We start from the raw sequence: 12,253 nt of genomic DNA, 5'->3' as shown, positions 1-12,253 counted from the left end.
CTGCTCAATGAGCCAGATACAATGTCTGTGGTGGGCCCAGGTCTCCTGATTATAAGAATTAAGTCTTTAGCTAGTCAAGAAGATTACTACAAATGAATTTTCTTTCATGTGTCATGGAAGGCTGAACAGTAGTCCAAATGGCTTAATCAGTTAGTTAATTACTGGTATTTATTGAGCACTTACTGTGTGCAGTGCACTATACTAAGCATTTGAGAGTAGTTCACTCAGTGCAGTGGAGTCGATCTATCAACCAAACATATATTGAGCACTTACTTTCTGCAGAGTAATAGTAATCATAATAATTGTGGTATTTGTTAAGCGATTACCATGTGTCAAGCACTGTTCTAGCCCCTGGGAAGATACAAGATAATCAAGTCAACAAAGTCCTTGTCCCACACAGGCCTTACAGTCAAAATAGGAGGGAGAACAAGGATTGAATCCTCATTTTGTATAGAGGCAACAAAGGTACAGAGAAGTTAAGTGTCTTGCCCAAAGTCATGCAGCAGGCAGGTAGCTGAGCAGGGATAATAATAATTATAGTACTTATTAAACACTTAGTATGTGCCAAGCACTGTTCTAAATGCTGGGTTCGACACAGTCCCTGTCCCACATGGGGCTCCCAATCTTACTCCTCATTTTACAGATGAAGTAATTGAGGCCCAGAAAAGCTAAGTGACTTGCCCATGGAAGACAAGTGGTGGAGGTGGAATTAAAACCCATGACCTTCTTCTGACTTCCAGGCCCATGCTCTAACCACTGCACCATTGGATTAGAACAAATATCCTCTGACTTCCAGGCCCATGCTCTTTCCACCAGGCCACACTGCTCCTCTAATCCTTAGGACAGTACAATATAATAAAGTTGGTAGACACATTTCCTAACCATAAGGATTTTATAGTCTGGAGGGGGAGAGCGACATTAAAATAAATTAGGGATATATACATAAGTGCTGTGGGGCTTAGAGTGAGGTGAATATCACATGCCTACAGGGTACCAGTCCTAGTGCACTGATAATAATAATAATAATAATAATGATGGTATTTTTTTAAGCACTTACTATGTGCCAAGCACTGTTCTAAGTGCTGGGTTAGATGCGAGGTAATCAGGCTGTCCTTTGTAGGGCTCACAGTCTTAATCCCCATTTTACAGATAAGGTAACTGAGGCACAGAGAAGTCAAGTGACTTGCCCAAAGTCACACAGCTGATCAGCTGATCTGACTCCCAAGGCCATACTCTTTCTACTAAGCCAAGCTGTTTTTCTGATGATACAGAACAGTTAGAGAGTAGGAAAAATGAGGGCTTCCTTGGGGAAGGCATCTTGTAAGGGATATGGTGCTCTGTCTTATAGAAAGGGGAAGGGACAGAGGAGGATTTGGACAAAGGGTCAATGGTGGAGATATAATGAATAGGTTGGCATTATAGAGGAGAAGTGTGTGGGTTGGGTTGTATAGGAGGAAATCAGTGAGGTAAGGAAGGATTGGAAGAGCTGATTGAGTTCTTTAAAGCCGATAAAGAGATTATTATTATTATTTTTATGGTACATGTTAAGCGCTTACTATGTGAAAAGCACAGTTCTAAGCACTGGGATTGATTCATGGTAATCAAGTTGTCCCACGTGGGGGTCACAGTCTTAATCCCCATTTTATAGATGAGGTAACTGAGGCACAGAGAAGTTAAGGGACTTGCCCAAAGTCACAGAGCTAAGTGGTGGAGCCGGCATTAGAACCCATGACCTCTGACTTCCAAACCCATGCTCTTTCCACTAAGCCATCCTGCTTCTCATATCTCAAGAGATATGAATTGAGGACTATACCAAGGTTATGGAATTGGTGTACAGGGAGGATAGTAATGTTATCTACAGTGTTGGGAAGGACAGGGGAAGACCAGGGTTCAGGTAAGATGATGAGAGGTTCAGATTTGGACTTGTTTAGTTTAAGTTGTTGGCAGGACATTGAAATAGAGATGTCATAAAGGCCGGAAATAAGATTTCTCTGATGCTGCAGAGGAGAGAAGTCAGTGCTGGAGAGGTAGATTTGGGAACCATTTACAAAGGTAGCTTTGAGCTGTGAGGGTGAATGAGTAGAGGGAAAATAGAATTGAGCCTTGAGGGACATCCACAGTTAGGATGTGAGAGATAGAGGAAGAACCTGAGACTGAGAATGAGCAGCCAAAAGCCGGGCCCTGTTGTGAAGATGGGAATTACACTGCTGCTGGAACACCCACAGTCGTGATGTGTAACCACTCTCACAGTACAGGTGCGGATGTGGTCAGTCATCCTGTGGGAGGAAAACTCATAGTGGTAGTTAATCCCTTCAGAATCAGTATCATCAGTGTTTCATTAATCACCTCTGTTTTATTGAGCGCTTCCTGTGTGTAGGGCATTGTACTAATCCTTAGGAGAGGGCAATAAAACTAGGTGACGTTATTCCTATTAACATGCAGCCCTCAAGGATCTTATAATCTATCAGAGACATAAATTAAAGAAATGACAGAGAGGAGGAATCAATAGGGTACAGAGCATATGTAAGTATATAAAGAAGCAGTGTGGCCTAGGGTAAAGAGCATGGGCTTGGAAGTCAGAGGACCTGGTTCTAATTCCAGATCTACCAAATGCTTGCTGTGTGACCTGGGACAACTCACTTAATTTCTCTGTGCCTCAGTTCTCTGTTCTCCTTCCTAATTAGACTATGAGCCCCATGAGGGACCTGAAATGTGTCCAACCTAATTCACTTGAATATATCCCCCTGCTTAGAACTGTGTTTGAAACACAGGAAGAGCTTAACAAATACCATAAAAATTTGTACATAAATGCTTAGAGTCTAGAGGTGGGGAGAAAGACATTAATATAAATAAATAAATACAGATATGTGCATAAGTGCTGTGGGGCTGGGAGGGAGGATGAATAAAGGGAGCAAGTCAGGGTGATGTAGAAGTGAGTGGGAGGAGAAGTAAGGGGGGCTTAGGGAAGGTTGGTTGGAGGAGATGTGCCCTCAACATTGCTCAAAAGTGGGGGAGAGAAATTGCTAGATTTGAGGAGGCAGGGCATTCCAGGCCAGAGGCAGGAAATGGCATGAAGTTTACATCATTTGAGGTCTCCGAGGATGACAAAAGGGTTTTAGATATTTCCTGCTTGTTCCAAGTGACAGCCCAGATTCCATAGGAACTGGAGGAAGGGCAAGCATTCATCACTTTTGAGGTGGAAGAAGTTGCCCAAAATGTGATCAAAAAGGGAAAACATCTCGTGAACTTGGAGGATGGAAAGGTAGAACTGGAGGCTAAGCCTATGCCACTCAAAACAGGTGTCACCTTTCAGTTCCACGTAACAGTTTCTCAAAAGAAGATCAACGTTTCCAACATTCCCGAGGAGTTACCCAGAGAGCAGATGAGCGACAAACTAGAACTGAGCTTCTGTAAATCCCATGAGGGCGGGGGCGAGGTCGAAAGTGTGGATTACGATCCCCGGGCGCAAACTGCCATCATTATGTTCCTGGAGGCAGGAGTTGCTGAAAATATTTTGAGAAATAAAGTATACCCTCTCAAAACAAATGAAAACTGCTATGACGTTACTGTTTCTCCATATACAGAAACACATTTGGAAAAGTTTCAGGTTATTTGAAGGGATTTCCAGGAGAACTATCCTTCTGACTGGTCTGAAAGACATCCAGGAGGAAGAAGAAGACTTGGAGGATCTGGTTCATATTCACTTTCAAAAGGATAGAAACGGGGGAGGCGAGGTAGAGGTTGTCAAGTGTGCCCTGAAGCAGCCTCTGACTGTCTATTTTGAGGAAGATAAATTGGAGAGTGTGTGAAGTCAGATGGCTGATCAGGGACACAGAATTTGACCACCATTTGAACTCTGGACTAAAAAGACTCTGCAGGTCTTCCCCTCTTTAGAATAACAAATCTAGAATGGTCTAATCTCTTTTTATGCTTAAAGACGAAATGAACATCATTTGGTGGTCCTTTTAATTTATCTCTGGTACCTTTGTATATTAGCTGCCTCTTTAGGCAACGTGATGCATTAAAGTATCCATCTTTCTCAAATTAGATGGCTGCATACCTGACTCACAACTAATTCTCTTCCCCTCTTCAAAGCCCTACTTAGAGCTCACCTCCTCCGAGAGGCCTTCCCAGACTGAGCTTCCCCTTTTCCCTCTGCTGCCTCTGCTGCCCCTCTACCCCCCCTTCACCTCCCCTCAGCTAAGCCCCCTTTTCCCCCACTTTCCCTCTGCTCCTCCCCCTCTCTCTTCCCCTCCCCTCAGCACTGTGCTCATCCACTCAATTGTATATATTTTTTATTACCCTATTTATTTTGTAAATGAGATGTACATCACCTTGATTCTATTTATTGCTATTGTTTTTGTCTGTCTCCCCCGATTAGACTGTAAGCCCGTCAATGGACAGGAACTGTCTCTATCTGTTGCCAATTTGTACATTCCAAGCGCTAGTACAGTGCTCTGCACATAGTAAGCACTCAATAAATACGAATGAATGAATGAATGAATGAATGAATGAATGAATGAAATGGGCGAGGGGTCGGTGGTGTTATACACAAGATCAAGGCATGATGAGAAGGTTAGCCTTAGAGGAGCTAAGTGTGGACTGGATTGTGTAGGAGAGTAGCAAGGTGAGACAGGAGGGGGCAAGGTGACTGAGTGCTTTAAAGCCAATGGTGAGGAGTATTTGTTTGATGCAGAAGTGTATGGACAACCACTGGAGTTTCTTGAGGAGTGGGGAAACGTGTACTAAGTGTTTTTGTAGAAAAATGATCTGGTAAGCAGAGTGAAGTATGGACTGGAGTGGGGAGAGACAGGAGGCAGGGAGGTCAGAGCAAGGAGGCTGATGCAGTAATCTAGGCAGGTTAGGGTGAGCAATTGTATTAATGTGGTAGCAGTTTGGATGGAGAGGAAAGGGAGGATTTTAGTGATGCTGTGTTATAAACCATGATCTCAGAAGGCAATATAGAAAGTTGTAAATTTGCAGGGTGATCATGGAGTATAGAGCACAGGAATGGGAGACAGAATGTCTTGGGGTCTAATCCCAGCTCTGCCACTTGTCTGCTGTGTGACCTTGGGCAAGTCACTTCATTTCTCTGGGCCTCAGTTGTCTCATCTGTAAAATGGGGATTGAAACTGCAAGACCTGCTTTGGACAGAGACTGTGTCCAACCCAATTTGCTTGTATCCACCCCAGTGTTTAGTACAGTGCCTGGCACATAGTAAGAACTTTGCTAATACCATAATTATTATTATTATCATTATTATCATTATCCAATTATTCACTATCTTTAATATTATTGCCACAGGGTTAGAGCTACACATTTAGAGATAGCTCTTTTCAGTGGATTATTCCTTATTATCATTCATCAAGGAGATTGGATAAATCTATTATTTAAATCAATCTATGTATTTATCGAGCACTTACTGTGTGAAGAGCACTGTACTAAGTGTTTGGGAAAGTCCAATGTAACAGAGTTAGTAGACACGTTTCCTGCACACAACAACAGGAGAGCAAAGAACACCAGGCTTTGATTTATAAATAATAAGCAAGGCATGGTAGCTAGTGTAAGGTCTCCAGGAGGAAAACAGTGTCATGGATTACTTGAAGTAAATATAATTCAATATTTTAATTATCAATTTCCTGAGCAAGAGACCTCTTTAGAGCCTTAGATTTCACAGATTCCCCCAAAAGAGAGATACAAGTTGAAAGTGGTCCTAAGGAATCATTCATGCACTATTATGAGTTTATTATTAAGCAATTTGAAGCTGTAAGTAGAAAGAGAGGAAATGGAACCACTAGATTGGCTCTAGTGAAGGGAAAGCAGTTGAGAAAAAATGGAGATGCTTTGGTGGTACACTAAGTTTGAAAATGTCCTTAGGGACTCAGCAGATGGAAAACTAGCAGCACAGCACCTTGTGACAAAAGGCAGCCACATTCATATACGCACAGGCAGCATGCTGGAACCACATGGAAATTCAAGAGGTAATTGCCTTTCTCTATAAGATCCTGTTGTGATGACAGCTGGATCCACATGGGCAGACTCAGTTCTGACAGCTTAGAAAGGCCACCGAACAGCTGGATAAAATAAAAATGGAAAGGGAAAAGCGAAGAGAGGGAGAAACTCAATCTGTGATTTTTAAGGAAATTCATGGAGATTATAATTATTTGAAAGTAAGTACAGAATCACTGTCACTGGAAGACTTTAGGTGCAGATTCTGCAGATGGTAGAGGAAGGTAGATTCATTAGAAATGTCAGAAGAAGGTTTCTCCTTAGATATTGTGAGATATTTGTGGACAAAATAAGAGCCACTTAGGGAGAAATCCTATGAATGTTGGAAACATAGCATTTCAAGAACAAGCTAAATATAGAGTTACTTGATTGAAGCCCAAAATTCAAGAAGTGAGTCCAGCTACTTGAGAATCTGTTTTGTCATCCTTATTTTCTCATTTTCTTTAACCTATAGGGATTGTCTCTACCTGTTGCCATATTGTACTTTCCAAGTGCTTAATACAGTGCTCTGCACACAGTAAGTGCTCAATAAATGTGATTGAATAAATGCATGTGTATAAAATAACCTATAATGAGGATCCTTATATACAGTACATTTAAAAATTGCTGACAATTTTCCAAGATGATGTTAGTAATGGTTTGAGTAGGTGTGACCAGGAAGACTGTTGCACAACTGACCACCCATGCCAAAATATGAGCAATAATAAGTATTATAATTATTATATTATTTTATTATGCTGATAAATTTGTTAAACACTTAGTCTGTGCCAAGCACTATTCTAAGAGCTGTAATAGATACAAGCTCATCACATTAGACAACAAAGTCCCCTTCCCACATGAAGCTCACAGTCTAAGTAAGAGAGAGGACAGGTCAATGCCCATTTTACAGATAAAGTAACTGAGACAAGAAGAAGTTAAGTTACTAGCTGTAAGGCATACAGCAAGTAAATGGTAGAACCAGGGTTAGAACCCAGGTCTTCGGACTCCCAGACACATACTCTTTCCACTAGGCCACGCTGCTTCTCTGCCACACTGACAGATTTGCCACTTGCATAGCCTGTTGTGGTTTTTGATCTTGACTCATAGCTTCCTCGTCCTCCCAAAGCCTCCGGTCAAAGAGAGCAACTCCCTCTCCCGGTGGCAGCAAGCCAGACTAGTCTCTCTGCTGCTGTAGTCTTTCAACAGTCCCCTGTTGTGTCACATTGTTTGAGACTACATTTCACTGCTTTTCTAAAACAATTGTTCCCCTTGTTTTCACATGCCCCCTCTCAGCACAACCCACAGCAGCTGTTGGGAATCCTCGTACCTGCCATTGTTCTCTTATGTCCTCCGGGAAAGCTGTGGTGCTGGGAAATATTGCCTTAATGCTGGTGAGATGATTATGTTCCAGATCTTTGTTGTTGATGATATTCTCAGGTCATAGAGGAAGCTGGTAAAGCAGCTTAAGAACCTGAATGGGCCATCTATGGTAAATAAAGATCTAGAAGCCATAATGAAGGTTGGTCACCACCAGCACCATTTTAAGACCTTCAATTTTGAATGACATTGAGGTACTATTGTCAACAAACTCTCATTGACAGTTTACTAAAATTATGCTGGACTCATTAATTCTGTTCTTAACTTGAAAATTGGACATTATTGGATACTGTACTAACAATCAATCAATGGCATTTATTGAGTGCTTACTATGTACTGAGCACCCTTCTAAGTGCTTGGGAGAAAACAAAACAACAGAATTGGCAGACACATTCCATGCCCACAACAAGCTTACAGTCAAAGAGGGGGATAGACATTAATATGAATAAATAATACATAATATAAAATTTAAAAATATATGCACAATTAAAAATATATGCACATAAATATGGTGAGGTTGAGGGTAGAGATTACTATCAAATGCCCAAAGGTCACAGATCCAAGTGCAGTGATGACACAATAAGGAGAGAGAGCTGGGGAAGGCTTCTTGGAGTTACCTGTGTAGCAGAATTCAGTGACTGCATTTAGTTCTGCATTACCAATGAAATCACTGGTTATGTGAAGGACTTCCTGGTACAGACTAATCCTTAGTCTTGGTTTTCTCTGGAATTCTTTCAATCTAGTTCACGGTTCTGATGCTGTAAACCACTTTAAGATCTCCTGCCTACCACCCTGTGAATGGGCCTCAAGAACTCAGTCATCAGCCTGGGAGTTTCTGGCTCACTTTTTCAATAGATTTGCATGACATTTAAAGCTTGGAAGAGTTTCCCTAGTGGATCAGAAGCATATTTGGACACTAGCTTCCAGGTTCCTCATCATACCTTCATATATGATGATTATACTCTTATGCATAATATCTTTGTTTTACCTAACACAATCCTGGAAAACATTCTCTCTTACCCCCGAGTAAAGGAACAGCCATACTGAAACTTCCCTACATCCTCTTTATTTCCTGTTTTCCTTCCTAACGTTTCCCTTTGATGCTTACATGCTAGAAATCCAGCTTGTACATCACTACCAGCCCTCATGGGACAAGGGTTATGTATAATTCCCACCTGTATACTTTTTTTCAGTGCTTGGTACAGTGCTCAAAACATACTGGGTGATTAATAAATGCTATTACTACTATCACTGAAAGTAGACAAAATAGGGGACTTTTATGACAATAAAAATGAAGTTGAGTCCCACAGTTGTATTTCAAGCTTCTTGTTGGCAGGGATGTGTCTCATGCTTATGTTACTATTACAAGAACTTATTATAGTGCAGTGCACCTAGTGGGTGCTTAATATAGAATCAATCAATTAATATTTATTGAGCGTTTACCCTGCATGGCACCGGTATGGGAATGTGTATTAGATTTAGTAGATATCACCCCTGTCCCTGGGTGGGCAGTCTCCAAACTCTTAGGCGACAAACTGATCCTGAAATTGCAGAAGGAGAGGCCAGGGAAAAAAGACTGAGATGATGAGAGCTTGATTAGAGAAACACACTTGGAGGAATTGTCATTTACAAAGAGCCTAGAATGTAGGGAGAGCCACAGATAGGGAGAGGTGTGGTCTGCCAGGCATGATCGGAGAGGGTGTTCCTGGCAAGGAGGGCTATGAGCAAGAGGTAGGTGATGGTGGGGACAAGAGTGATGCACAGTGAATAAATAGTTGGCTTGAAAGGAATGAAACATGTGAACTATGGTGGATTGGGCAAAGAGTGAGATTAAGCAGAGGGGGAAAGCTGATTGAGTCCCTTAAAACCAATGGTCAGGAGTTTCTGCTTAATGTGGAGAGGAATGAACAATCATTGAAAGTTTTTGAGGAGTGGGGAGAAGTGCATAAAATGATGTTTTAGAAAAATGATTCCGCTATCAGGATCAAGTATGGACTGGAGTGGGGAGAGGCTGGAGGAAAGTGTTTGGGAGAGTGCTCTGCACACAATAAGTGCTCAGCAAATACTACTGATTGATTGATTATCTATGAGGAGACTGATGCAGTAGTCCAATGGGAGGTGCTCAGCAAATATCACTGATTGATTGATTGTCTATGAGGAGACTGATGCAGTAGTCCAATGGGAATACCTTGAGCTCTTGGTCCAGAACATGGTAGCTTGGGCAGAGAACAAGAAGCAGATTCTAGAGATGTGGTGAAGGACTGACAGGTTTTGATAACAAACTGAACAAGGGGGTTGAAATAGAGGGAGTCAAGAATAATGCTAAGGTTAAGGTCTGGAGAGATGGAAAAGATGATGGTGCTTTGAATAGTGAGGGAAGGTTAGGTGGAGAAGACAATTTGGAATGGAAAGTAACAAGTTCAGTTTTGGATAAGCTGAGCTATGGGTGCCAGTAGGACAACAAGGCACAGATGTCCCAGAAGCAGGAGGAAATGAACGATGACAGAGAAGGAAAGAGGTGGCGGACAGTGAAGTAGATTTGGCAATGTGTAGATGAAACCAATTCTGAGTTCATTTTTTTGTCTCCATTATTTCACCAGCAGAAAGAAAATACTCCATTCTGTCATAAGTTCTGGTAAGTGAGGGCTTCAGAATATAAGTTACCATGTTATTCTGTGACAAATACCACCTCTTTTCTACAGACCATTTGAGAGAGCAATAACTCAAAAGAAATCCAAATAAGTGACAAAAAGCAATAGCAAAATAAGCAATCACTAGGCTATAAAATATGTAATAAAATCTAAAGACTCCAGTTAGGTAGAAAATTAGGGAATCCTGTAAGTCAAGGAACTATATATTGAGAATATTCATTTTGTTTTGGCTCCAAGAGAGAGATGACATTTACAGTCAAAGAAACAAGATATTGGAATTAACATTCAGCTTCAATGTCCAAGTGTAGCTCTGTGCGTTTTCTGAAAGTAATTTTAGAGTAGAAAAATGCATTTTAAACCTAGATCCAAACAGGACACTCCATCCAGCACAGGACAGGACTAACTTTCATTGTCAACCCAGTAAGTGCAGGGTTAGCTCCATTGAGATCCATACCACATGTGTTATTCACAATAAAACATATATAATGCACTCTTTTGTGGTTTGCCTTCCATTTGTAGCAGATGCTGGTGGTATCCGTGGGAGGGATGAGATCAGATCCCAGCTGGAGCCAGTGGGATGGGGTCAGGTGGTTGGCTTGCCGCTGTCTGGCTTGGTACCAAATTCTGAGTAATGGGACTGGAGTTGTCAGGAACAACCCTGGAGAGGGGAAGGTACATCATAAAACTCGTAGGTACGAGAGTCCTAGAGATTAGGGCTACAGTTGGTGCCCAGGGCAGAGCTCAGTGGAGAGAGCCTGGGCTTGGGAATCAGAGGTCATGGGTTTGAATCCTGGCTCCGCCACTTGGCAGCTGTGTGACTGTGGGCAAGTCACTTCACTTCTCTGGGCCTCAGTTCTCTCATCTGTAAAATGGGGATTAAGACTGTGAGCCTCACGTGGGACAACCTGATTACCTTGTATCTCCCCCAGTGCTTAGAACAGTGCTCTGCACATAGTAAGCGCTTAACAAATACCAACATTAATGATAATGGTATTTGTTAAGTGCTCACTATGTGCCAAGCACTTTTCTAAGTGCTGGGGTAGATACAACATAATCAGGTTGTCCCACATGGGGCTCACAGTCTTAATCCCCATTTTACAGATTAAGGAACTGAGGCACAGAGAAGTTTGTGACTTGCCCAAGGTCACACAGCAGACAGGTGGCTGAGTCAGGATTAGAACTCATGACCTTTCATTCCCAAGCCCAGGCTCTTTCTCACAAGCCATGCTGGTGTTCACCCTGAAACTGTGAGAAACACCACAATTACTAAAATCACATCTCCTCCAAGATGCTTTCCCCCACTAAACCCTCATTTCCCCTTACTCCCTCAACCTTTGGCATCATCTCTGCACTTGGATCTGTGCTCATCAACCACCTGATAGTCACCCTACCCCAAGCCCCTCAATACATCCCCTTAATTTATTTTAATTTGGTCTCCCTCTCTAGACTGAAAGCTCTTTTTGGTTTTTTTTACTTCTATTTGTTAAGTCCTTACTATGTGGCATGCACTGAAGTAAGCCTTGGAGCAGAAACAAGCTCAGCAGGTTGGACACATTTCTCAATTGGGACTCACAGCTTTGATCTCCGTTTTACAGATGAAGTAACTGAGGCACAGAAAAGTTAATAGATTTGCCCAAGTTCACCCACCGGACAAGTGCTGGAGCCAGGATTAGAACCCAAGTCTTCTTACTTCCAGGCCTGTGCTCTTTCTATCAGGCCATGTTTGCTCCTCCCCTTCTAGACTCTTCCACCTCTTCTCCTGGTTCTCCTCTTATTTCTCTCGGGCTGCCCCTTCTCAGTCTCTTTCTCAGGCTCTTCCTCTGTCTACCACCCCCTAAAAGCTCAGTTCTGGATCCCCGTCTATCCTTCATTTACACCCACTTCCTTGGAGAACTCATTCCCTCCCATGACTTCAACTACCATTTCTAAGAGGATCTCTAAGAAGATGATGCCCAAATCTGCCTCTTCAGTCCTGATCTCTCTCCTTCTCTGGAGTCTTGCATTTCCTCCTGGTTTCAGGACATCTCTACTTTGATGTCCCACCAACATGTCAAACCTAATGCATCCAAAACAGAACTCCTCATCTTCCCAACCATACCCTGCCTTCCCTTTGATTTTCCTGTCACTGTACATAGTACCACGACACTTGCTGTCTCACAAGCCCGCAAACTTGCCATTATCTTTGACTCATCTCTCTCTTTCAGTCCACATAGTCAATCTGTCCCCAAATCCTGTCT

The 12,253-nt window shown here is 42.3% G+C and overlaps 1 protein-coding gene across 1 annotated transcript; it reads left to right on the top strand.

Moving 5' to 3' along the window:
- Window positions 1–3,070: 3,070 nt before the first annotated feature.
- Window positions 3,071–3,809, top strand: LOC100078209 (N-myc-interactor-like). The gene is given in 2 exon segments (XM_007658994.1): window positions 3,071–3,610; window positions 3,612–3,809. Coding segments are annotated over 2 exon segments (738 nt in total).
- Window positions 3,810–12,253: the final 8,444 nt, after the last annotated feature.

Source organism: Ornithorhynchus anatinus, chromosome 1 (assembly GCF_004115215.2).
Source record: "Ornithorhynchus anatinus isolate Pmale09 chromosome 1, mOrnAna1.pri.v4, whole genome shotgun sequence".
NCBI lineage: Eukaryota > Metazoa > Chordata > Mammalia > Monotremata > Ornithorhynchidae > Ornithorhynchus > Ornithorhynchus anatinus.
The sequence above is the reverse complement of the archived record's forward strand: the minus strand, read 5'-3'. Positions and strand labels throughout refer to the sequence as shown.